A 27,104-nucleotide genomic window follows, 5' to 3' on the forward strand; every position below is an offset into this window, starting at 1 on the left:
TGCTTCCCCTGATTTAGGGGCTCATTCTACTTCCACACAAAAACAAACTAAGCCAAAATAAAACAATCCCCTTCCCCATCATTACATCTGATGATTACTTCACAGAGAGAACAGATCCAGCCCTCAATATCTGCCCGAATAGATCAGCTTACAGAGGAGGGATACACTTATTTTGGAAACTTTAATATAGAATAAATGAGACCAAATAAACTCAGCTGCCAAATAATAGCACTGAAGAACTGACAGATGGCAGAACACTGAGGTTTAGTGATGCTATTTGCCTGCTACATGAATAATTCTCTTGGACAAACCTAAGGGTGTAAGAGTATCTTTAGATCAAGGATTTAGCTCAAAGAAAAGAAGAAATACAAGCAGCTTCTTCTTCATAATAACTCATTTCCAAACCAGAAGCCTGAACAACCATCTTATCCACGCTCATGCCAGATGCAACAGTGAGAAGCCCTACAGATTCTAACAGTTGGGAACTCCACAGCCACTTACAGCCACTGCTTCCCACCACATTTCGTAGCTTGAAGAAAATGCACTTTATGTGGATAGCAGGAAAAAACCCTGGACACCACAGGTTGAGCAAAGTCAGGCAAGCTGTGATTGCCATATTATCTATGGACACAAGACAGGTTGCACTGCCCTGAAAACCTGGGGAAGGGTAACATCCTGAAAGAGGATATTGCCAGGAACAAAGATGAGCAACTTCAGGGATCTGGGAAGCAGTAACGAACCAAGTAGGTTTGTTTGTTTGTTCACAACAACCTTTTATCTTTAGCTCAGCATTAGAGACAGGGACAGGAAGAGCTACAAGCATATGTGAATTAATCCCACAGCCAGGACAGTGCTTATGCATTATCGGGCTGATTCTGGTTCCTTAAGAGCAGATCGGATCAGCCTTTGAGATGACACATACTTTGACAAGGATACAAAACATCTGGGAAGAATGGCCTTACCATGCAAATTAAAGCCTATAGCTATCAACAGCCCTAAGATTAAAACTACTTGATCTTCATCTGATTAAGTGTGAACCTCGGATCTGAATAATCCCATAAAAGAAGTAAAGTTCCAAAATTCTACTTGCAGATATTTTTAAGATTAGAAGGCAAGCTTTGAACTGGTACAGAAAGAAACATCAACTTGACTGGAGAGCCAGCCACAAGTCAGGCATAAACTTGTATTGAGCATCCTGTAAACTCTGAGATATGAAGATCTTGCATCTACCACACAAACTTGTAACAAAAGTTAAACATATTGTGCTGAGACAGTTATACACTGTCAAGAATGGAATTAAAACTAGCCTTAACAAGGCACTCCAACAGTGCAGCCAGCTACATGGTACGAAGGCATGAATCAGAGCAGTTCAATGTGTGCTGGAGGCCCTGCTATGATAAAAGTCACCTTTATCTTCTGTTGTTGGAAGCTGGGATTGTGACTCAGGACCACCCTGATCCAGACGTGAAAAATATGCAACAACAAAGTCCTAAGAGGACACTTTACCTATAACAGAGAAGACTAAAGCATCAGAAACATCTGGTTTCAACAGAGAAAAGCACTCACTCGTGCAAATTCCCTCTGGAAGCCAAGAGACCCTGACTGACTGACAGACACGGACGTTATCTTCTGTGAATAGAAACGCTGCAGTTATAGGCCATAATTACATGCCACAGTCTCTGACCTGTTTTCAAAACTCTTGTACTAAAAATAAGAAAAAAGGCCAAATCAAGAATTAGTCCACATGGGCACTGTCACTGCCACAGTGAATTCCTGATTGACCTGTCACAGCACACTACACAACTGGAACAGATTTCTGCCTGCGTCAAGGTGACACTGGCCCGCTCCCATTAGCAGCAGGGAGACGTTTCAAGGGCCATTATTTTCCTGATACTATCTGAACAGAAGAACCACTGCAGAAATGTAGACTTCGGTTTCTTAGTAGGTTTCAAGCAGAAAATCACACTAAACTGAACAAATGACTTTCCTCTCAGGATGGCAGCCCCGCATTGTACCAATCAAAGGCTCGGGTCAAGCGTCCTTTACAAGACTTAAGTTTTAAAGATGATTTCCCCAGAGAAATAACGTAAGTGGGGAAAAATGGGAGGAATGGAAGATGATCAAGAAAAATCACCAGGGTACTAAGAACTGCGTGGTCTGTACCCTCACCATGCTATGGCCTCTGCCAAGAGATTTACAGAGAGCAACACCAGGGAATGGAGCTGCTTAGTTATGCAGCCCCCCTCCACACAATCAGGTAGCGGAAGGAGCGTTAATAAGATAGCTTTTGACTAAGGCGGATGCAGGGTGAAAGACCAATGCTTATAGTACATAAATATGCTAATGTACTCACTGAAGTCATTTTTTGTGTAGCCTGTATATGGCGGCAAAAAACATTCCATTCACCTTATGCAAAAGATAAGCTTATTTATCTTTCTTAATTAGGGAGGGAGAAGGTAGAACAGGTACTAGGATTAAAAATAAAAGCACAGTTATTAGTGAAGGCCGCTACGTGCCAATAAAACACTTCCTCCAGCACTGTTTCTGACTCATGGGAATATATTTGTGAAGTACATGACTGGAAATTCAATAGAATGGCTTGTATAAGTTTCTTGGTCTGCTCAAGAACAAATCTGCAGATGTAAGCAAGCTAATGCTTTCATTACAGTGTTCCTGGGACTTCCTTCAACTCAGCAGCACGGACAGAGGTCCTCAAAGAGCAAAAAGATTATGCGCACTGTGTGGAAATCAAGCATGTTTTTTTACTGACTGAATCAATACATTTTTCAAAGGTGCTGTCTGCACTAAACATCTCAGCTTTAGTTACTTCACACTGCTCATCTTTTGCCTGTTACCTTCTTCCTCACTTGTTCTCCAAGGCAAAGATTAAAATAAGAAATAATAACACTGAGAATGTCCTAGGAATTGCAAAGCTCAGCTGTAGTGACAGAAGTGCTGTTTGCAGCAATGAATCCTAAGATGTGACCCCATGCAAAATGCTGCACGTTGCAGTTTCCAAAGGCCTGACCCCAGGTGCACAGATTTCATAGTGCTTGATTCAGACCATACACAATTGCTGGTGCAGCCCCACAGACTTGTAAGCCTATACTCCAGGGAGCAATGGTACACCCTGTGGGTGTGGGACTAAATAACAGCTTCTGATTCCCCTTGGACTCCTGCTTTTTAAAAGCATTCGCTTTCGTGAGGAGACTGATCAGGAATCTTAGTGCAGCACTGCTGATCACAAGCCCTGAAACTATACAAAATGCAAGTGCTAGAAACGTTTCCAGTTCCATTACAGACAGAAATACACCTTGTATAGTTCTATCAATATCACTGTCTGGAAAATTGGTATTCTGGAACATTTGGAAGCCATTTGATTCAAATGACCTGAATCCTTTGTGTGTTTAATTTCTCTTACAACAAAAGCTTAAGTTTAAACATCATCCTGTGAGTGTTAAGAATAACACCTTCCATTTCTTAACGCTCCGTGCTTTGACAAGACGACATGTCTGAGAAACACCACTTGTCTGTGCTACTCACTGCACGCTGCTTCTGATTCATCTGACCCATCAGAACATTCTTCTTCGCCGTCACACTTCCACCTGTCTGGGATGCAGTGGCCGTTGTCACAAGCAAAATCCGACTCAGCACAAGTCTTCTTTGCTGCAGGAAATAAAAAGACAAACAAAACTGGATGTGAACATAAGCAGAGCAGATCACCATCACTGCATTTGATCCCACAAAGGACAATATTGATTTCCCCACATCAAGAGAATTAATACCACATTCAACATTGCTTCCCCATGAGAGAATCTCACAGGTATCACAGATGGGTGTTCCTTTACACTTATTCCTCAATTATTCAAAGTGGATCCACTCTTTTATGTTTTATTCCAGACAGTAAAAAATAAAAACTAAAATACAGGGATGCTCTTTATGAAAATGAGGATCTGGGGTTTTTACTACAAAATGCTGCTGCCTACACGGAACTGAAAGTGCTGCGTGATTTACAGACAGGTAAGACAAACAAGTCTCGCCTTTGGAGTACTACGATCTAACAATGTTTTTATCTACGCAGACTATTCATGGCTTTTTTTAGCACATCTGTCACCATATTAGATGATCATAAAGCACTCCTCCAGACAATAAACATCATTTCATTAAATGTCAACCACTCAACACTCTTTGCTTTGCTTGCATTAATCTAGGGCTTGAAAAAGATGCAAGGCAGGAGCTCAAGCAATTAACGGGTCTATTCCACTGTGCTGGTGGTGCAGCACACTCAGTGCCCTTAATACACATCAGCATTATTCCACTGCAGCAGAAGGAAAGCAGACTACAGTCTGGCCTGTTCAGTCCTTGGCCTCAGTGTGTACATGATCACCGGTCACTGCCTTTTCCAATGGTGTGGCTTTTCTGCAAGGAATCCAGCTGAAGAGCAGTTCAGCTGACTAACCAATTCATATAGCAGGTGGTGGCAGGGAGATTTGTTTCTTCCCTTCTGCAAAGCTGCTCACAACCTAATAGGATCACAGGAAAATACAGGCAGTAAAGGACACCTGGAGGCCATGACCAACCTGTGCCCCAAGACCAGGCCAGCCCTGAGGTCAGACCATGTTACTCATGGCTTCACACACTCTGGTCCTAACAACTCAGTATCAGGATAGAGACAGCATGGCCTCCCTGTGCAATCTGCTCCACTGCTTTCCTGATCCCACATAGAGGCTTTGTGCTTGGTACCTACTCCTTGGTGTAAGTCGTATGTACACATCATGGCTTCATCAGCACACATTTTCAAAGCATTAAACACAACAACTTACCCTCCAGAGCTTGATCTTATTTTTTCTTACACAAGCACAGGCTTACGAGCCCATGACCTATGCAGGAAGAGGGTCGTTGCTGCACGAGGTACTGGGGATGCTGCCATGGCAGAAACCAAGCATTCACATTCTAACGTGAGACAAGCGTCAAGCAGGAAAACACCACAAAACACCACAAAACAGCTGCACAGCCTCTCAGGATGCACTTCACAAAGAGAATGTGCATTTACTCCCCCTTCCACTGCTAAATGAACCATGTTCTGAATCAAATGGACAATTTGCCCTTCAGTCATTTAGAACCAAATACTATGAACAAATACAGAGAGAAACCATACAGGCCAACTGTTTTACGAGAGACCAGTGATAGCAGGAACCCAGTCTGATCTTCCAAGGATGCTGCACATCCATTATGAGAGGGAACAGACCTGCTCCTCGACACTTGTGCAGCTGGCTATCATGGGTCACTTCTGATGTATTTATTACATCAGATTAACTAAACTAAGCTTGCATGTAATGGTCAGAAGCTCATACCAGATGCTGATGGGATACGAGTGCATAAGCAAAGTCACAGCATTCCCCTGCCTGCTGCCAGGCTGGAGCTCAGCATTTGCTGTTAAAACAGCTGTATTTTTCCTGAAAGCAGTGACAAATCTAACACTGGAGACATGAGATGCTTCATTTTAAAAACACATTTAGTTTAATACAAGCTCTCTCAGCATCATCGTGTCTTACCTCCATCAGAAATCTCTGGTCCTTGGCTCATTCCCAGAAGACCCAGACTGTGACCCAGCTACCTTTCCACCTCCACCCGACTCTCTCTTTCTCCATCAGTCTGACGCTCCGACCACTTATTTCCAGGACACGCAGACACAAGCCAGGGGTCAGCAACAGACAGGAGCGTAACAGGCAGCCCTCCCACCTACAGCACGGCCAGCCTGCTCACAAGCAGATGGTGGCACTGATTGCTTTGTTCCCCCGACACTGCTCTTGGGCAGCACAATTAATAGATTGCCAGGATTCACAAAAGGAAGAGAAACGCATTACTGACATTCACAGGGCATCCTTTGAGGGTGTTAATGTGCTCCCTGAGCAGAGCCCCTCTTTGCAAGGCAAAACTGTACTCAACCACCCAGCAGCAGAGAAAGGGGTCCCTGCCCACATGCCCACCCAAGGGTCCCACAGGCCCCTGTCTGATACATCAGCAAGATAAAAGCACATTTGGTCCTTTGTTTCAAACTAACCTAACTAATCACGTAAAGCAGCAAGCTAAGGGGGAGAAGCCCTTAAACCATTCTATGATTATTATATTTACATCTACCATTTCTGATTTTGCTGCTTTTCATTATTTATATTTTTAATAATGTATTGTTATTATCCAACACGTTGGGTCATGGCTCTGCAGAACGCTTTAATTAAAATATACTCTGCTTTGCGTTGCCAACAGCAGCCCGGATAATTCAAACTGCAAGAATTCTGGAGTCCTGTCATTTCTCACCACTAACGCGAGACTGGAATCACTTTGTTTTCAACCATATTCCCCTTCTGGCACTCAATCCTCATGTCTCCGCAATCACGGCACAGGCAGGGAGCAGTTAATTAATATATCAGCTCTCTGTCGTTTTCCTCCTTTTCTTTTTCAAGTCCAATAACCTCTTCTATTAATATCCCGTGTTATACACCTTTCTTCCATCAATTCTCTATTAAAAATTCATTCAGGCTCGCACCATAAACCGTCAGCGGTGCATTAAAAAGTAAAATAAATAAATACCTCCCTTTTAGACAGTGGGGAGGACACAGGTTCATTCTATGGTTTCACCTGGCTCAGAAATAGCCAAGCAGAATTAATTGTTCCCCTGAGACCTATTTCCTTTGCCGTAAGCAGCACAGGCAGCTCTACTCACATCTCTTCCAAATGAACATAAGCAAACAAGAGTAACTAGTCACAGTTTTCCTGCGCTTCTGCTCCTCAGGGGGCAAACTGATACCTGGAACAAGAAGAGAGAAGGCTACTGAAGCATACACGCAGCCTTTCATCTTCTTCCCTGCTCGGATACAGGGAGTGACACCAAAGAGACTGCATTTCTTTTGGCTCTTGCTCCATTTGCCTTTAGTACCTGCTTTTCCTTTCTCACATCTGCAGCTGGGCAGATAGGAAAGGAGTTCTAGCGTAGAAGTTAACTCCTGTGCAGCCACAGGGCTGATTCCCAAAGGGCTGAGCATTGGTTTGGCTGGATTTCCAAGGCTTGTTTAGAAAGGAATTCATTCCTGCTTCTCTTCCCCCAGTATAACTGACAAGAGAGGAAATAAAGCCATGACAGAAACACAAACTAATGCACTGAATTTCAAACTAAATTGCATCAGACCAGCACAGTCCCCCATTTTGCAAAAATATCCTTCTGTTTTCCATTATTTGCATCCATTATCCCAAACTGAAGGTGAGGAGTTGGGGTTCATCCCTGGGGCAAATAAGAAGCAGAATGAAATGAAACTGAGCTCACTTCAAACCTTTTCTGTACCCCAAGCTCAAAAAAAAAAGAAAAAAAGATTGATCCCCAAGCATTTTGACCGTGTTAAATACCTAAATGATGTCTTACTTCTCAAGGAGATATGAAAATCCTAACCTGCATCTTAGCGTTGTGGCCTGAGTACTCCAAGTGTTGTAGACTAATGTGGCATTGGCTTCAATAAAAAGGAAGCACAACATGAGTGTATGGAGATCCACCAAGGTATGACCTTCCCATGGCAACAGGTGGGCAAAAAACTGCCTCATCCCTGCCCAACAACACTGGCACCAGCTATAGGATTGGATGCAAGCAGCCCAGGATCACTCAGCTGGCCATGCTGCCAGCTCCTCGGCATGGGAAATCCCAGGAACATACAAGTTTGCAGCTACAAAACAGCGTAAGATCGAGAGTTGAAATGTCAGGATCTCTTCATAGATGTGGGTTGTTGGATCCTTTTCGTTTTCAGACAACTAAAGACACCTTGAAGTAATGAAAGGGAATATTTAACCAGGCTCTGAATCTGGCCACTTTTTTTGATGCTGCCATCTCAGCAGGCAGTTACATTTATAAAGTAAGATGAATGAGATCACCTCAAACGGGCGGTGCTCAGACACAGACTACGTTCCCTTTGATACCGCACATGAAACGCATTTAAATGTCTTCTCCCAACGACCCCTGAACCCACCTCAGCAAGCAGTGACCCACTGACAGGGGCTCCTTGATGCCCACATTCCATCCATGCAACAGATGTGAAGCTGTTGAGACTAAACCAGCCTCTCTGACCAATTAAATCGGATCAAATAAATTAAAAAGACAGACATCACCTGGGGTTTGCATTGATATCAAAGGTATCCAACTCTGTGCATTTTAAATGGTAATGCGTACATCCTCCATTTCAAATCATCTAAATACATTTTCACTGAGCTTAACGTGAGGAAAACGGCAGCACAATACAGTGATCTGTGAAAAGCAATGGAAAACATGGAATGCTACAACTGCATTCTGTCATGTATGAAATTAAAGTGATGTCAGCGAACAGCCACATGCCTTCATTGCCGTCATCAAGGTAAGACCCTAAAATCTTTCTCTTTTTCTCAGGTTGCTCTGCTATTTCAGACATTAAGAAGGACCCGTATGCACGCAAGTTGCTCTATTTCTTTTCAACACAGGTTGGGCTAATGAATACAGTATACAGAGGGGGTATCCAAGATGAGTTCTCCTTGGGAGCCTGAAGGCTTCAGCAGGGATCTGGCTTCATCTGGGGGAGCTTTGCAGCTGGGAACAACCCCAGCAGAGACCCCAAGCACTGCCTCGCTCCACAGGAACATCTGCTCCCTCACATTTTCCTCCAGCTATGGGACTGGTTTTTTTTTTTTTTTCCTTGAGATTCACGTGCAAAGCACCAGTGATCTTTTAAGCTGCATAAAAAGAAGTTTTCTGACAGTTTTCTCATTGCTATTCTTCGGGAGCCCACATCATCTCAGTCTTCAAGTCTCTGGGGGTTTAAAAGGAAAAAGGACAAACAAAAACCAGCTACCAACCTTCCCTCTCCTTCTCACTCTGTCCTCCCCACCCCCCAGTCTATCTGTAAATGGAAAACCCTGCTTTTCCTGGGGGTTGGTGGGACAGATATTCCTCCCAGTATCTTTAATTTGGTACACTCCAACCTAACACTTTGTTTTTTAAGTATTTTTCAACTAAAGCCTATCCACAACTGCCTTTTGCTGACAGAATTGCTGGCTCTGTCTGCTTTGGGCTTTGTTTTCTTTTAATGAGCAGCAAGACACTGTTGCAAGACACGAGATCTTGGGTGGCAGCTACGTGTACGTTATTTCACAACGAAGGGTGTTTGCAAACTCCCCAAGAGCCATTTCATGGTATTCTGTCTTTCTGCTTCTGGGAATTAAGCACTAGGGGCCATGTTCTATACCCTGATGAAAAACCACCAAAGCCCATGAATAATTATTGGCCTCAGTGATCCCCGCACAAAATTGGACGCAGATGTTTTTATGACATCCTATGATGTGTGTTTTTAATGCACGTTTTACAATCCTCAGCCTAAGTTATGGGCCTCAAGGAGACACCAGTAAATTCTGCTGGTTGACAGGGTGGTCACACAGATAGGAAAATGCTCCCAAGGCAGGAAGGTAGAAACAGTGCAGAACTCCCCAGATTTGAGCTTGGGAGCAATCACCAGTGTGGGACTTTTCCAACATGCTGATCCTTTGCTGCAGCCCCTGCTGCTTTCAAATCCATGATATCCCCAAATTATTAATGGCTATTGGTTTTCATAAAGAGTTTAAACTAACAATCCACTGACAAAAAAAGGGCTGGGCTTCCCAGGGGCAACACATACAGAAGCTACTTCTGCTGGGAAGTATTAAGAAGAAAAGTACATTATGTCCACAGAGGTATTTTTATTCCCAATTAGAAACACACCTATACCTCATCAGTCAGTCAGGTACCAGGGAAACAGAAGAGATGGGCTTTGAGGTTGCACTTGTCCTCAGAAAAGAAGGTTAAGGATGTGTGAATGCAGATCCTTTCACTAAGCAATACTGAGGACTGGGAAGAAAAAGGAAGGCCTGTCTGTAAGGTCATTATTTAGCTCTCTGCTCCATTTGATATGATTAAGGATTATTCCTTTTTCAACAAGCTGGTGAAAAGATCTCCAAGGCCAGTTGATAAGATGGTGAAAAACACATCCCCAGACCTGAAGGGCTGTTTCTTACCTGGGCTATGCTGTTGCATTAAAGCATTGCAACACTGCAATTGATATGGAAGATGCTGAGTTGCAGCAGTTGCCTTTCACAGCTTGGACACAACGTTCAACTTCTCAGCGCCTGAATGTAATAGGCAGCTGTAAGGATGAAGTACACCAAAGAGGTACATCCATGAGTCCCAGACTCAGAGCAACAACAATTGCCCTGCTGTGCTGTCACTGCAGCTGCACAGTACGCTGCCTTTGGGGTTAAAACCCATGCAAGGTAGTCCTAGGGTTCTTCATCCCCTTGCTGTCATTGCTCCCACATCACTGTTGGACTTTGCTCCAGCATGAGGTGGCAACAAATTCAGGTAAAGCCCCTTCCCCTGCAGCTCAGCCTGAAAATAGAATATACATCCCATTTAAGCCTTGATTTACTAAAGTTGGCCCAAATCCAGGCTGCATACTGTTACTGTGTGGAAAAACAGTAACCTGATATTTACACCTGCAAGCTCTGTGTTTGCAAGCACAGTGAAACATCCATACAACGCGCCTATGCACAAGTATTATACATTCCCAAAATGTGTTAATTGCTAACAGCCCACGTATCTCTGATCTGTAATATAAATTAGCTGGAGCTAATGACACGCCAAAAATCCAGCAGAATTCAGTGCAAAGCTCACAAGCCATAACAATCTAAAGGAGAAAAAGTATAGCTCTTCAGAAGTCAAATAAATGATCTAAATCCAATACTCAGAGCCACCCTCCCAGTTAGAAAGTCATCCCTTTTGTTTTTGATAGAAAAATACAAAATAAGGCCCTGATTCTTAATATTTAGCTAAGCAAGAGCCACTGATGTACGTGCACAGTGAGCACCCACAGACACGTGCAGACACCTTTTCTTTAGCTCTGTGCTAAGGAAGACATGAATCGCATCTGAGACTCCAGATGACTAATTTGCCAGGAATCTCACTTCTTAAGGCCACTGAATGAGGGCTCTGGGAACTGCAAGGAACCGCACACAAAAGCATTTTCAAAACCGTCTCCAAAGCCAGCATCATTTCAGACTGAACAGCAGGTTCATCCTCTGATCCAAGTCTGTTACAGCGGAACAGTGCCAAACAAACGTCTATTAATATTCTGCCAGGAAGAAGGAGCGGGTGGGCTCTGACACTACTTGAAGTGAGGTGGTCAGGTTAGGAGCTGGGCAGCGGTCACACCATCCCTCCAGTCGAGCACAAACCTCTTCACCCGTCATCATCTGCTGTCAAACGCCTTTATCAATAAAACGCCTGGCAATACGAAGCACCAGTACTCTGGGGGTAGGAGATGAATGGAAACAACATGGGAATTATGATGCATGCAACAATACACTTTAACCTGTTAATGACTATGACCATGCTTACTTATTCAGAGCTCTCTAATCATAAGGCAAGAAGACATCAACAGCTACTGCGTCACGCTGACAGGGCCCTCCACAGCAAGCGTGGTTCAAAGGTCCACAGCAAACACACAAAGGCTTTGTCTTTTGATGGGAAGAACAAAGCTACCATGTGGTACAGCATCACACATGCAATTAGTCAGGAAAGTTAATTCAGCAGAAGCAGATGGTGGAACCAGTGGCAGTGCTTTCAGTGGGCATGTTTCCCCTCACCCTCGAGCTGCTGTGAGCCGAGGTGATGGGGGAGTGGTGGGCTGACGAGCTGTGCCGAGGCACTGAGCTGCACTGCATGGTACCTGGGGGAGGTGCTGGGTGCTCACCTCACCGAGCAGCTCCTGTCTCCTCCATATCTCCTCACCACAACCCTGGGGTACCTCAGGGCAGCTCCATGAACCATACTGCACATGGAAGATAACTGAGGCAAACAGACAGAATATCTCAGCCCTACTTGTGCTGGGAGATGCTGATGAGGGAAAGACAAGAAGCTTCTCAGTCTGCTTGTTATCCTTACAGCTCTTCCAGCATGGGACAGGAATGAAAGGCTTCTTGTTCACTGCTGATTGCCCGAGATGTGTGGAAAACCTAAAAGCCAAACCACAAGAATAACACAGAGAACTACAACACAGGAAACCTTGCGACTTGTGTGACTTTGAAGTAACAGCCCTGCACACAGCCTTCAAAGTCCCCTCTGCTATAAATGTCATCCAGTGCTGCTCCATCCCTTACAGATACCAGCAGTGCCCACATGAGGATGGCATGAGCCTTCAGCTAAAGCATTTGATTAACACAATATGAACAACCAGCAGCCACACAAAGTGCATACATGCTCTGGTCACTACAGAATTCTTTAAGTCCAATCTCATTTTCTTTAAAGCTCCTGGTAACCCATTAATTAAAATACATTATTTACAGCTTCCAGGGGCTGGAAGCCATGGGATGCACTCGCTGGAATTCACACAGCTCTGTGCAGTCAGTGCTGCTCTTGTCTGCCCTGCAATCACTGCCATGGAGATGAGCAGGAGGTGACAAAGGAGCGGCACGATGCACTGGAGGAGGAGTGCAAGGCGATGCTGCAGGAAGGCACAAACAAAGAAGAATCCAACTGCTGCTTCCAAACGCAATTCTTTGTGCAGGTATAAGTTGATAAAGAGGGTTTTCTATGGATGTGGAAACCAAAGCTCCTTCCAGCCAAATGCAAGCAGGTGGGGTGGCTGGAGCACCCTGCCTTCAGTCCAGGGCAGGACATTGGTAGGGACTTATGGTGAGACAGCAGTAACGAGTTGGGCCTCAGCCAAAAGAAAACCCTGAGGTGAGGAAGCGTAGTTTAACTCATTTAATAAGCAATCCCCATGCCACTCGTACGGCAGCACCAGCTGCAGACAGAGCTGCTGCATGTTCAGGAGGAGTTTCTTTTTCACTCTGTTATTAAGTAGTCGTGCTCATCAGCAATTCCCTTGACTTTGTAGGAAGAAAGCATTTTAAAGTACAAATCTGAAGGTCTGACTGACAAGTATAGCAAAAGTCTGCTGGGTCTTTGAACTGATTTCCAAAGGTGGTTTATGAGAACAAAGGGAAAATAAAGTTCTATGGAATTATGAACGTTTTACTGCTTAAGGAGTCTCATATGAACACTGCTGAAAAATCAAGTACCAGAAACCCAAGCCATCCACATAACCCTGTCTATGATTACTATGGTTTTTTCCCTCCCCACGTATTCCTCACAATTTATTTGTTTTATGAGGCCACTGGTTACCTATGTCTTTATGTCTTCAATGAGACATAAAAAGGAGACACCTCTGTGAAAGTAAGCCACTATCAAAGCCTAACAATAGCTTTCCTCCAGCAATACAACAGTGGATTTGGGGCAGATTCTCCTGTGGCTCACTCGCATTCCTTTCATTGGAAAGAAAGGAAAGAGCAGAACACATTTCTTGCACGATACAGATGAAACTCTGCAGATTTCAGTCTAATTCCCAACACCCAAACTCCTGCACCATGCCCTCAGCTGGTGTAAAAAGGTTTATCTGCTCTGAAGACACTGCAATTATTCATATTCAGATTAGCTCTACAAACCTCTTCTGACATAATATATTGCAACACTGCACTGACATTATTTAAGCCCAGCTTTAAACGTACAACAAAAGAGGTATTTTTTTTTTACCATAAGCCAAGAAGTTTGCATAAATTTTTATTTCTTAATTATTTTCAAGTCTGCCACGTCACTTATACTGGCAATACTGGATGGCTCCCACATCACTTATACTGACGTCACTGCATGGCTCCCATGGCAGTATGGTGACTGAGCTGAAGCCCTGAGCTCATCAGCACCTCTAGAAACTGAAAAGCAGCATCAGAAGCAAGAAAGGAGATTCAGAGGTGAGGACTCCATCTCCAGCATGACAGATACTATCCCCAAGCTCAACATGTCCAAAATTAAGGAACAAAGAGGAATGATTTTCATCCAAACTCCTGTAAATAAGAGCATGGGTGAGACCCCGTGGCTGGGAGGGAAGAGGACTCCTAACAATCACACACCTTCCAGTTTGTCACCACCAGAACTGGGACTGGTGAGCGATATCAGAATTAAGCTTCCCCTCTGCAAATGGTTTCCAGTCACCCAACTGTTACCAGGACAACTCCAGCAGCCAGAATACAAATTACCTTTGGGGTACCCACGGTAAACTTCAGCGCTGACCAACCCTGCAGGCAGATTTAAATCACAGCAATTTAAATGACAACTGTGTAAACAGCAGAAACTATTAAACTATCAGAGGAGTCAATGGTGCTATAGTCAGGAAAAATGTTACTGGAGGCAGCAACAAAACCGAGCAAAAGGAGGAGGAGACATAGACATACAAAAGTTCAGCCTTGTAATGCATGAGTGCCAGGCTCGGGGCTCTCATTCCCTAGGAAACATCACTTCTGCACTGACTTTTTCTTGTCCTGGATATCAGCTGCAAACAAATCCCAGTGCTGGGGCCAAACTTTTTGAGCACCGAAATCCAGGCAGCTCTGGGTGCTGAAAGATGCACATTAGCAAATAACGCTGGGATTGTGCATTTCCATGGCTTTATTTCTGGGAGAGGAAGAAAAAGAACTATATACATACTTTTTTAATTTTCCTTCTTTTGCCTTTAGCAAAAGGCAGCCTTAAATCTCAAGAGTATTAAAGAAACACTCTGGACATACAGATCTTCCTGCAAAAGCACCGATATACAAACCATGATGGTACTTATGTTACCAGGCTGAAAAACTCAGTAAATAGCTTCAGCAAACATAGCTCAGCTCAGCAGTCTTGCTGTCCACAGCTTGCATCACTGCTTGGGTGTTGCTCAAGTGTTCACACACCTTTTTTTTTTCTTTCTACTTACGCTGACACTTTATCAAGTGCTTGGCTGCAAGAGGATTTACTGATTAAAGCATCAAGTGCGAGCAGCTCAACTGCAGAGAACCCAAAGCAAGGCAACGCGAGACTGACAGCTCTGCTCCATCTTCCCCCTTGGTAAGGTGAAGTTCTTTCTACCAGATGAATAAAGTGCAGCTTTTAAGTAAATAAAAGATCTCATTCTAACAGCTTAGATGACTGTTGGATAGTCTGCATTTCAATTAAATACATAAATAAGTATCAGACTCTCTGGATGCCATGTGGGCAGCAACACTTGGAGGTTAAGTAACATGAGACCATGCAAGAGGCATTCTCAGACAGCCAGCAGTTGTAATGATGGGGAGCTGGCCCAGCTGTGGCAGGGAAGCAGCCCTCCGAGTCCTGCAGCCACTCCAGTCTGTGGCCTGACTTGTGATCACTGGAGTGAGGAGAGCCGAGCAGAGGTTTTGGAACAAGTCTGCTCAGCAATCTACTCATTCCTTCATGGAGATGTTGTCATTAAAAGTAATACCAAATCTGGACATACAGGACCACAGCCTCCTAGAATATCACTTCTAACTATTCAGTAATGCCAGAAGCTGCCCACTGGGTGGATAACCCAACCAGAGCCAGGTGCAATTACCATGCAGGGCTTTCAAGAGGCTGAATACATAAATCAATAGAATGTTCAAAACCTGCCAATAGCTCTCCCCTTCTTTTCCTCTTTGTATCAATCTAGTGGCTGACAGAGGTTATAAAGCTTATCTCAGCCTTTCTTTCAGTCTCTCCACTTGACTGTTCCTTCTCCCTCCCATCCCATTTCAAATCAAGTTTTAAGTTTACGTCAAGCAGAACAGACTGGCCATATCTCTGGAAAGAGACATGACTAACTTTTGTACCAACTGCAACTAATGAACAAAAGCACCACGGGTTCCTTACAAACGAACAAATAAAGGCAAGACTTCACAGAATCAATTAAAATCCTCATTCTGAAAGTAAAACAGAAAGGGTATTAAAAGATCTTTGCGATCCCCTGCTACGCTCCAACTACAAGAAGCAGCTGTTAAAGAGAAGCCACGTGGTATGGCTTATCTCATCGCTCCCTTCCAAATGCAAATATGGGAATAAGGAAAACCAAATCCTTCAGAAAGTCCACAGAAGTCGAGGACTGCAACTTCCTACAGTTAGAAATAACTGTGTTCTAATGACTCAGTCCTGCAGTACTCAGCACTGAAGTTCAGTCCTTCATCAGCCTTCATCCCAGTCTGTGGGTGGCTTCTGAGCTATCATTTCTCCATTAACTGCCTCTGGGAAAGGAATGCAGAGGGAAGGGGTGCAAACGTGCATGGGGAAAATCACCACACGCTGACTTTGATGTTCTTCACTCTTCATAAATTTCTTCGGCTGCTATGGGGATAAGCCAAGCAAAATAATGAATAAGGAGTTAAACCTATTGCCAGTTCAGCCTCAGATCAGATAATCACCTAATGGTATCCCTGGGCGCGCATGTAGCAATTTACCATGAAATGAATTATTAAGGACAGCCAGATGACTCCAGTAACAAACAAAAGCCACCACCGACATCAAAAAATGGACTAAGTACAGCAGGAAAATTCAGAAGGCAGAACTTTCTCTACCTTGTGAAAAATACCCTGCTTCTCAGAGCCATGGCCCCATTTGTTCCTGTTTTTCCTTCTTGGCCCCAGGTCTGTGGCAGTTCATTATGAAGATAAAAACATTTCACTTCACTCCTGGGTCAGTTGGGTCGTGTCACGCAATTCAATTGGCAGGTGAATTTTAAATGGGTCAGAACTGATATTAAGCTGTTAAAATGAGAATAAGCTGATTGTCCTTGGGAATAGGAAAGCACAGAGGGGCCTTTCACAGTCTTTGTGCCTCCGGATAACCTCAGTTATGCAATGGAGCTGCCTTATTCCACCTCCCAGCCACTGTGGAAGCAAGTAAGACAAGATCTGCTAACAGCTGTTTACCAAGGGATAAACATGGTAAAATTCATTCAGTGCCTTGGGAGCCCTTTAGGAATCTCAGGCTGTGAAAATAACCTCTGGGTCCCCTGCCTAAATCAGAGTCTTGACAGGAGTTGTGCCCTGCATGCACAAGACGGGGCTTCTCGTGCTGCCTGCAAGGCTGGTGCAAAGCTAACAAGAACAAGCTATGAGGCTAAGGCCACAGCACCCAGGTGTGCCCAGATCCAAGTTAAGAGCTGCCAAAAGTGACTTGTGCTGTGTATCAAAGACTTTCTGGTTCACTTGCATCACCTAAGCACTGACTCTTCCATACTACCATCTGCAGGGTGCATGAAGGTACAAAGCTATTTTGGAGAGAGATGAATTTATAAGCTAAGAAGTCTTCAAGCTCATAGCCCTTTCTTTAGAAACACTACATCCTTTACTCTCTTGCATTGCCTTTGTCCCAGCTCAGTCAAAATAATGGCTCAAGATTCAGACCAAACCCTTACTATCCCCTCCTCAAATCACTCAAGGCCAAACAGAGACCAGTCATTAAAATTTAAAACATAAATGATGGCAGCTACTGTCTGCTTAGAAGCGACTGGTCAAAATTATATCCTTCCAAGAAATCGTAACTGCTCTAATTCCTTCTTCCCCAAGTCACGCTGTGCTTCCAAACACAGCAGGCTAACCTAAACTACGTAGCTCCAATTGCAAATAAAGCCTGTGTCTTCTGCGTTAAAACAAGAGCAGTGAAAAGACAGTTGTTGTTGCCACAGCAGTCACAGTCCAGTTTCCAGGAAACCAGAATTGTTAGCAAGTTTTTAACTAGCAGAGCAAAAGGAATCTGCTCTGCAATTATTTCAGCTTCAGGCCTGTCCTCAGAGATTCAGTATTCCCTTAAAACTAATAAAACATTCTGCACAAACACATGCATGCAAAATTACAATTTGAAATATTTTTTTCCGTAGTCAGCAATAAGAGACCACTTACATTTGATTTATGTAAACATGAAAAACATGCAGCCTACAGTGGTATTTCCATCCCTTTCCCAACCAGCACCTTGAAAAGTATTGTTTTCTGCACTGTGTGGACTCATTCTTTAAACAGGACACTTACGTCTCATTTTATTACTTGCTTTCATTGCTGTTTCTCGGTGTGATTTTACTACTTGCTCCACTGCAGAATCTATTTTATTTATTCAGCAAAGATGCTGTTGGGGTAAAACTTTAATTTGTAGCTTAGCCCTTTTATTATTCACCTATCTTTTGATGCTCATCTTTTGTTAATAAATATTTTTGTAATAAGGAAACTGAAAAAACAAACACAGTTTGCCCACCAACCAAACAAGAGTGCAACAGAGCCCTACATCACACACTTGGACCAATCCCTGTTAGGCCACTGCACTGCCCATGTGCTCTTCGCTCCTCTTAGAACCCAGGGGTCCCAAGGAAGAAATCCCAACACAGGGTGGAGCAACTGTGTGAGCACGTACCAACCCACCCCTGCTCTGCAGCAATGAGCTGCCACCTCCAAAATGAGCTGAGAGGGGTTGGACAGAAGAATCTGAGCCAACCTTTATGTTCCCCCACACTTTTCCTTAACAGGATTTATATGTAACCTCCTGGTGCTAAATGTTGCTCTGTGCAGGGACAAACCTCCTTGGATGCAGCTACATCCCAAATACCTGAGCTTAGTGCTCTGCTGACAGCCAGATACATTCAGCACTCTCACATGTCCCAGCCAATAGCCCAATGATGCCGGACAGAAACAGAGTAAGGTTCCATGCCTGCAATGTAGCACTCTGCAATCTATATTATGAGAAGATAATTAATCGAGAGTAGCGTATCATCACATTCAAGCAGTGACAATGCTCTCCACCCTCCCACCGAGCACATATATATCACATCTTCCAGAATGCAGCTGTAATTTTACAGATTCAAAAGGTCACAACTTTAGCTGCATTTACTTTAATGCTATTCATATATTATTAAAACCTTTCAGGAATCATCTGTTTGTTCCAGGCTGTCCCAGAGGGCTGGCTAGCAAGGGCATGCTAGCTAGGGAATTATTACGTATTCCATGTCAAGGACAATGGTTCAAAGTCAAGCATGGAAAAGAAAGAGATGCTAAATAAGGCAGTATCCTACTATTTCTAATTTAGATCCAATCCAACTATTTTTCATTTGAGTTCACGTTCATTATACAACTAACACAGTAATCTCCATCATTTAAACACATACAGATCTATATCCAAGTTTTAGAACGCTCTCAAAACCTTCCCACATGAATTGTAAAGAGCAGGCAAGAAATCAGTCTAGTTGCATATAAATTCATCTTTGAGTCGCCAAAGCACCAAAAAGCCTATGGAGGTGGATTAATCCTGCATTTATATGAAACTGTGAAAATAATATCATTCCCAAGCAGCCTGTCCTCCAGCTGCACATACTGGAGACCAAACACCTGCTGCTAATAGCAGCACATAATTGGGCAAAGAAATTAGTTTCATTGGAAACCTGGAGCAATCCAGAGAGGCCTGAGGTCAGTGCTTCCACCTCTTATCAATGGGTGTACACTGGTGTAGCACCCAAGGACAAGGACAGACAAATCCTTAGTGCTCCATGAAAACAAGATGTGAAGCTCTTTTCAGACCACGTGCCATATTTTACCAACCTCTCCTCCATTTGAAATTGCAGACAAACTGCTCCTTGCTAAGACAACCCTTCTGACAGCAATAAAGAATTGGGAAGCATCTGGTATCCCTTCCCCTATCCTAATCTCAAGGGTACAGTAGCTGTCACCTGGTAACCTGACCTTTTGACTGGGTTTTGCTTGAATTACTCCGGCACGTTCACCCTTTCAACTCATCTCTTGCTTTCAGTTCATCTTAATTTATTGCTTATTTCAATAATGTGCTCCGTTACTGACCTGTGTATAAACAGGCTGCTTATAAAAATCAAACCAGCAGCAATCTCTCATTTGGTTCCAATTCCTCTGCACTTACCTAGCATCAACATGGCATTCTGGACTAAAATCTTTCATATATGCCATGTCACACCTCATGTTATGCTTCCTTCCCATTTGCCTTATAACATCATCAACAATTAATCATGACATTAAAAAAAACACTGCCTTCTAATGCTGCTTGTTTTTTCTGTGCTTGGATTAAACAGACATTATCATTATAGCACGTGGAGCCACCTCGAGTTGCCTTTTCACATCTATTCCTAAGGGTATGGCTGAGATTTTTCCAAAGCCTTAAAACTCCAAAGACAGCTTATTTCTTCATGTCATTTGAGATGTCATCTTCTTGGAAACACTTCCTACAGTCCCAGCCTATGGCAAAACCAAGCACACTAGAATAGAGTAATTCCACTCCTAAGAATGTTCTCCCTTTTTATGACATCCACTGAAAACAGAATTGCTGCCTCCAGCTCACAGGACATGCTGAGATCTGCTTTGATGGATACTCTTCTAGCTACAGCTATTGCTGGTAATGATGTTTACATTTTCATGTTCAAAGAACTAGTATCAATTATGGCTTCTTGTACATTCACAACATATCACGTTCACTCATCTGTAGTTGTGTATCAGTAATTTGCTCATCAACACAGCTTCAAGGCCACATTCGTATCTTAACTGTAGAGAAGGACAGCGTAGAATCTGGTAGCAGAGTAATAAAATCAATTCCTAACGATATTAAGCAAATTTGTTTCACAGAAAAGGCAGACCATCAGGATCCAGCGTTATTGCTGCATAACAGCACAAGTTGGAAGCACTCACTTCTGTCCAACCCCCCTGGCAGACAGCATCCATTACACCTGTGGTTATATAGTTGGAGTATTATGATATTGTACATGGCAGTGAGCATCTGAGCTTAAAGTGTGACCCAAATACCTATAATAAATAAAACATAATGAATTGCAGGGTGTGTTGGGGTGAACGTGCAGATCATCTCAGGTTGCAGAGTGAAATGGCTTTTTAGCTTCTTTCTAAGAGGTAAGAAGCCTGTAGCCCATTCCCTACATCTGAATAATTAACAATATTTTGCTCGATGGTGCAGCACCTCAGCACATGAATGAAGCTGAACAAACATGTTGCCAGTGAACCTCCATTGACTTCAGGGAGTTTTATTACATCCAGAGCTCAGAAAAGCAGAAGTGAGAACCAATATCAGCCTTGGTTCTATGTCCAGGCAGCACAGAATCTCAGCTTTTATCTGGTGCTGCTCCCACCCACTTTACATGAATCACCGAGCCTCTCTTCTTGGTTTCCCATCTTTCATGTGGAACATTAATACATACTTCACAGCTCCGTTAAGAAAAAAGAAGTTATTATTTAAAGTTTGCACACTGCTTTGAAGATGAAAAGGGCTGTGTTTTGTCACTAACACAGCTTCAGAGAGATGTGGTTTATTTTCGCTCAGGAAATTTCTGCCATTTAGTTCTATTTGAAGAATGTATTTATCTGGAGAAGGATCTACTTTATATGTATAAAAGTATTGTATTTAATAACAACCATGAGAAATAAAAATAGAAAAAGGAAGCAGTGGCACAACAGGAACAGATCCTGGACATCCAGTGCCGGCAGGACCAGAAAGTTGCATTGTCTGTGCAAAGCACCCTGGAGGTTTCTGGGGTCCCTGAGCGATTCTATGTGTCTATGAAGCAGATCAGAGCTGGCAATTGTACCACCTCTATATTCTGGGGGCTCTGAGCATCAAGAAGAACTTGACTTCCCCCAGCTTGTGCTTAAAGCAGCAACACAGCACACCTCACCCATACAGTCAGAACCTCACCAACTGGTGCCAGCGAAGGCTTTGTCTAGACAAGCAGTTCCTTCCTCCTTCAGCAAAACTGCATTACTACATACTGCTGCCATACAGAAAGTGCACGTTGTGCAACATGACCGAAAGGGAGAGCCTGCATGCTTCCCTGACTTCTTGCTGGTCAGAGCTCCTGATGGAGCACTACTGCTGGGGCCTGGAGGAAGGATGCACAGATGCAGACTTGCCTGTTTACTGACCCACCCAGGCTGCATAATTGCCAAGTTCATGTTATTTGCAGAAAATACGATGTCAAGTGATTTTTCCCCCTTTCTTTTTCAGAGGGGGGTTTCTTTTGTATTAATTGATAGTGGCTGCCAGCATACATGAAGAGAGCAGCATCCCAGCTACAACACCTTTGGGAGCAGGACTCACTGTGTTGTGACGGGGCCCTCTCTACATTTTTCCATTTCCTTGGCTGAGCTGCCAGCAATGCGGTGTCAGAAGACAAATTACAGAGGCATTTACCCAATTCTGGGGCTTGTCATTTGCTATTCAGCCTTGACCAAACTGGCATGATGTACTGAGTGTGCTCTGCTGCTTGTGGGACAATTTTCTTGGCACTGCAGAGAAACTTGTCATCGTTTTTGGACAAATGCACCGTGCTAAGCATATCTAAATATTTTAGGCCACAACCCCAGTCGATGTAAGCCCCACCATAGCTTCACAGAAATCAGAGCTTTTCACATTCTTTGCTGCGAATCCAGTCCTTTAACATTGTGTCAATTCAAGAACAGGAGTTTTAAGACAGAGTGCTATTTCTTTGTGTTTATTTCTGTACAAGCTTTCAAGTAGTCATCATAAAAGCACCCAGTACAATCACCAACCACCATGGCTCATGCAAAAGCAGTATGTTAGCTTTGCCAGCTTATCAGCAATGAGCACATCAACCTGGTTTATGAGTAAAAATCAACAGTTCAGCTACCATACAGGTCACATCAGGGCAAGATTACTACAGAAACTCACTTCTTATCCCATACTGTCAGCAGTTTCTACATCTCCAGGGCATTAATTCTCCTCCATCTCAGCTCAACACTTTCTTCTTCTCCCAGAGCATTATTCCAAAAGCTAAGAAAATAAGGGAATTCCAGTCAAGACACCAAGGACTCTTCCTACACTAAGAAAAAATGCTTTTGAGAACAAGAGGTATTTTAGGACACTAACAAGGTACCCAGTGGAGCTCTGAATGCTACTCAAGAGAAAGGTTTGGGTAATAAATGAAATGAAAAATCACATTTATGGAGATGTAATGGATCAAATCCACTGTGGCAGGTGCAGTTCTACAATTCTCAGTCGAGCTGTGCTCCCTTATGGCAGCCTGTGTTCATACCCACGTAAAGGAATCACATCAGGCGTGCAGTCCTGATGCCAGAAAAATATATTTCCTTAAATATGCAGCACTATCTATTATTCACTTCAAAGCCTTTCCTAATATGCTATAAAACTCCAAAAAATCACTCTTTGAACTATTTAATTCATTAAATGGTTGGAAAACTTTCCGTTTCTTGCCTAAACAAAGAGTTTACCCCATGGTTTTGCTTTAATGATTATTTGTAAAAGGTGTTCACTAATAACAGTTTTTTCTGTCTAGATTGTCTATTTATTGTCTAAATCTTAAACTAGGTTTCTGCACCAAACATGGAAACATAATACAACTGTGCTTTCTTTCAGGGCAGCTTTGATGGATGCTGATATTGGGCAATAGGGATATTATGGAGGAGGAAAAGCTTTGCATTAACACAATATAGCAGTGCATAAAGGCTTCAAAACCAGCTGTATTGCTCAACCCAGAAGCAAAGAGGGAGAGCTGATCTCGGTGGGAAGAAAAAGCCACTACATGCTATAAGAGGAAACGATTTAGCTGAGGATTCAAACTAATGACTATGGGGTTCCCTTACCAGGCTGCATTCTGTACCTGGAAAGGCTCAAAATCAAAATATTCACATCATCTTTTAAGCCCTCCACAATATGAATACAGAAACACCTTCAAGTTGCTCTGACTATGCAGGGATTAGGACAGAACCCAGCTTGAATGCAAACCTCTCCTCCTCTGCTACTCCCCTAAGCACCCCCAGTTGTTTGGCTCAGCTGTCCCCCACATCTCATCACACATGAGCACGGCCATAACTCTGGGACAAAGATTTCCCTTACCACATGTCTGAGCAAAGTCCTGAACTCCGGGGTCCTGATTCTTTGTGACTGCTCCCTCAGGAGCCACCTCCATGGATATCAACAGTTATCAATCACCAACAAACCTGTTCAGTTCCTGGATCCCATGTGTATGTGCACACGCCTGTGTGTGTATGTTAGATGGAAAGACCAAAGAACTCCTCCTGATCTTTTTCTTTGCAAAGCCACTGGAGACATTTCAGTTCATCTGAGCAGCACCAAGACAAAGATGAAGTAATGCAAACATGCCAACTCTTTTTAGTCTTAATCCTTTTCCCAACTCCTTTTTCTAACACACTGTGTCATTTTGCACCTAAGTGAACCCTAGCAATGTCATAGAGTCTATCTTGCAGAAAATGTCAAAATATTCTAACTCACAGAACTTGGAAGTACTAAAGTTCAAAAGCTAGAACACTGCATTACTGACTCTGAGCCCAGAAAATGGTGCCTGAGACTTCAGTGAGCCCAAGTGTCACATGAACAAGGATGCTTTCCCACTTATCTGAAGGAAAACACTTGGAAGCCAGAAGTATGGAGATGATGAGCATGGAGATGCTGTTCTGTCTCAATAACACCTTTTCATCCCATGAAGGAAGCAGGAGAAAAAAGTCCTTTATTCTAGGAAATGGGAGCTGGAAATTGCAACGCAAATTATGCTGCTTTACCATCTCTAATGCACCTTTCAAGGACCACTTGCATCATGGCTGCCACTGGTCAGAGCCCATCACCTCTATGCCATGTATATCCCCAGTGATTAACAGCAAGAGCCAGCAGGCTCCCTCCATCAGACTGGGTGCATGAATCCCAGGCTGCAAATCTCATTTTCTTATCAGAATTTATTTTCCTTCAGGCTAAATCCTTCACCATCTTTTCTCTGACTCTCATCATATGTAAATGTCAAAGGGTCATATAACAAAACAGTGAGATGGAAAGTAATGAGGACAGAAACATTTCCTAACCAGGGTGGTGCTGCCTGCAGACTGTTCTAGACCAGAAGTGTTTTCCTCCTTGCTGTCTTTCAGCATAAAGAGAGAAGCACTGTGCAAATGTATGGGTGATGAGCAAGCGAATACTGAGATGGAAAATGATTTTAATGACTGGCTTTCACCCAGACTATGCTTTGCTTGCATTGTCCATCCAATTAGGAATAACATCCCTTGGAAAAGAGAAGGCAAAGTGCTGCTGATCTTCTGGATTCACTGCATCTAGGGAAGTGCAGATGGTAGGCGTGCACATGCTAGGAGTCATCCCACAGCACTGACACATGGATGTGCAGCGCCATGGTGACACTTGTGTCTGTGAAGTCTCTAAAGTGAGTGATTAACACAGCCAAGCTCCAGCACTTGCACCATTACAGAGCAAATCCCAGGCATGGAAAGGCAGCTGCACTCCCAGGCAGTGGGACGTGGAGGTGCCCAGGATGACCTGCCTCCCACACAGCCAGCTCCGAATAACGTGACCAGGCTTCTGAAAGGGTCTCTGCAAGTTTAAGAGCAAGTAATGCTGAGAGCAGCTGTAGGGAGAATGGCAAGAGGTCTATTTCTCAGGGAGATGAACCTCCTGCACAGGAAGGACAGGGTGCCCAGAGATGCGGCCTTTGCCAAAGTACCAAAAAGAAGCAATAGAAAGCTGTAAATAAGTCTGCCAGTTCCACTAGCACAAACTGACAAAGCTAACACTACCTTACAAAGAACTGCTTTTCTGTTTGCGTTAAGCAACAACGCTGAAAAAAGCTCACTACTTACAGAGCAAGCATTTAGCCCATCTGACGATTATCAGTAGAGACAACAGTGGTCAAAATAAAACCCAATTAAGAAGAGAGCAGCTCTGGATATAAATTCTGCATTTCCCCCCAGAAATATTACATTTTCTACACACAGGAACAAGTTATGGCATATATCGAGCAACCAGGAAAAATAAGAACAATCAGAGCATGGAAAGCACCAACCAAGTTAAACAAAAGCAAAGAATTTTCCACATCCTGACAGAAGAGTAAATATTTAGAAGTCTAATTAGCACTGACCGCCGTACATTAAGCTTGCTATTTCCCAAGGGCCTTGACATTTTAGATGCTGCATGAGCACCAAGAGATCTTAGCTCTTGCAGAAGTAACTGTTGTTAAAATCTCAAGCCCGCTCTGAGACACAAAGACTATTTGTGCAGCATTAAAACAATAGCTGGAACTGTCAGTCTGGGCTCAATGAGAACAGAACAACCCAGAGGAAGCACACAAACCTGCCCAGTGATGCACTGTGGAGGCTTTTATGAAGCGTTGCCCTGTCTCCTCACTGCTGCAGCTGAGATTAGCAAGCAGAGCAGGAGCTTCACCTACCCCAAGGCAGCCACCTCTGACCCAGCTTTGTCCATCTGACTTCAGAAAGGCTCCTCTGCCACTCCTTGCCCAACAAAGCCTTCATGTTTCCTGCAAACCCCAAGCACAACACTTCCTTCAAGTCTCATTCTATTAACATCTACTGAATCTTCTCTACAAGGCAAACCCAACTGCCTTGCAGGCTGCAGCAAAGCGTGGCCTCTAACTTCTTCCTCTGGGTTGGAGAGGAACTTTCCAAAGGACTTGCTTTGGATTGCAGCTCTCCGCTGTCATTGGGGTCAGGGAGGTGCAGTCTTACTGCTGTCAGTCTTCAAGATCCAGAGGTCAGGGAGAGATTTATCATTCTGCTTTGAGGTTAGATGTTGTGGCCCCTGGAAATAATGACTACTACCTGTGTTTGCCTGCAGTTTACACAGGGTTGCACTGCATGATCCAGAGATCACCGGGAAGGTTCACTGACTTCAGAGCCTGTGTCAACACACCTCAAGGGAGAAAGTGATTCTTCACCTAAATCTGCAAAATGAAAAGACAAAAGCAGAAGGCTGCTGCTCCTAAGCCTATGAGCCACAGAAATAGCAGACCCGTGTCTAAATCTAATACAGACACTGCACGTACCAAGTTCTGTTGTATTTAAGTGGTCTTCATGACAAAGATGCCGCTTTATGCACGGCATGACCCTGTTTACATGCCTGCTCAGAGCCTGACAAGGCATGATAAGAGAGCAGCACTTGTCCAAAGAGTGAGATCCAATGTAATTGCTCTCTTAGGAGAAGGCTGAAGGCGAACCTCAGAGCCAGCCTTCTCAGACACTTGCATACAACAGCGTCTTAGCAATTAGTCTGATCTGGCCTGAAAACAGCTGCTACTGCATCAGCTCTGTGAAGGAATGCACAACGCAACACCAAAGTGGCAGTGACTCAGAATTAACCCAATCTACCACTGTAAAACATTCAGAATTAAAAATCAAAGTTG

At 43.6% G+C, this 27,104-nt stretch overlaps 1 protein-coding gene across 2 annotated transcripts in view; it reads right to left on the reverse strand.

The window, feature by feature from the left end:
• Window positions 1–27,104, reverse strand: part of LRP8 (LDL receptor related protein 8) — a 132,317-nt gene that overhangs the window by 47,955 nt on the left and 57,258 nt on the right. For both annotated transcript variants that reach the window (XM_015870590.2, XM_015870589.2), the window contains exon 3: window positions 3,544–3,666. In XM_015870590.2, coding sequence (XP_015726076.1) covers window positions 3,544–3,666 — 123 coding nt within the window. The remainder of the gene's footprint in view (window positions 1–3,543; window positions 3,667–27,104) is intronic.

The sequence above is a fragment of the Coturnix japonica genome, chromosome 8 (genome assembly GCF_001577835.2).
Source record: "Coturnix japonica isolate 7356 chromosome 8, Coturnix japonica 2.1, whole genome shotgun sequence".
NCBI classification, from domain to species: domain Eukaryota; kingdom Metazoa; phylum Chordata; class Aves; order Galliformes; family Phasianidae; genus Coturnix; species Coturnix japonica.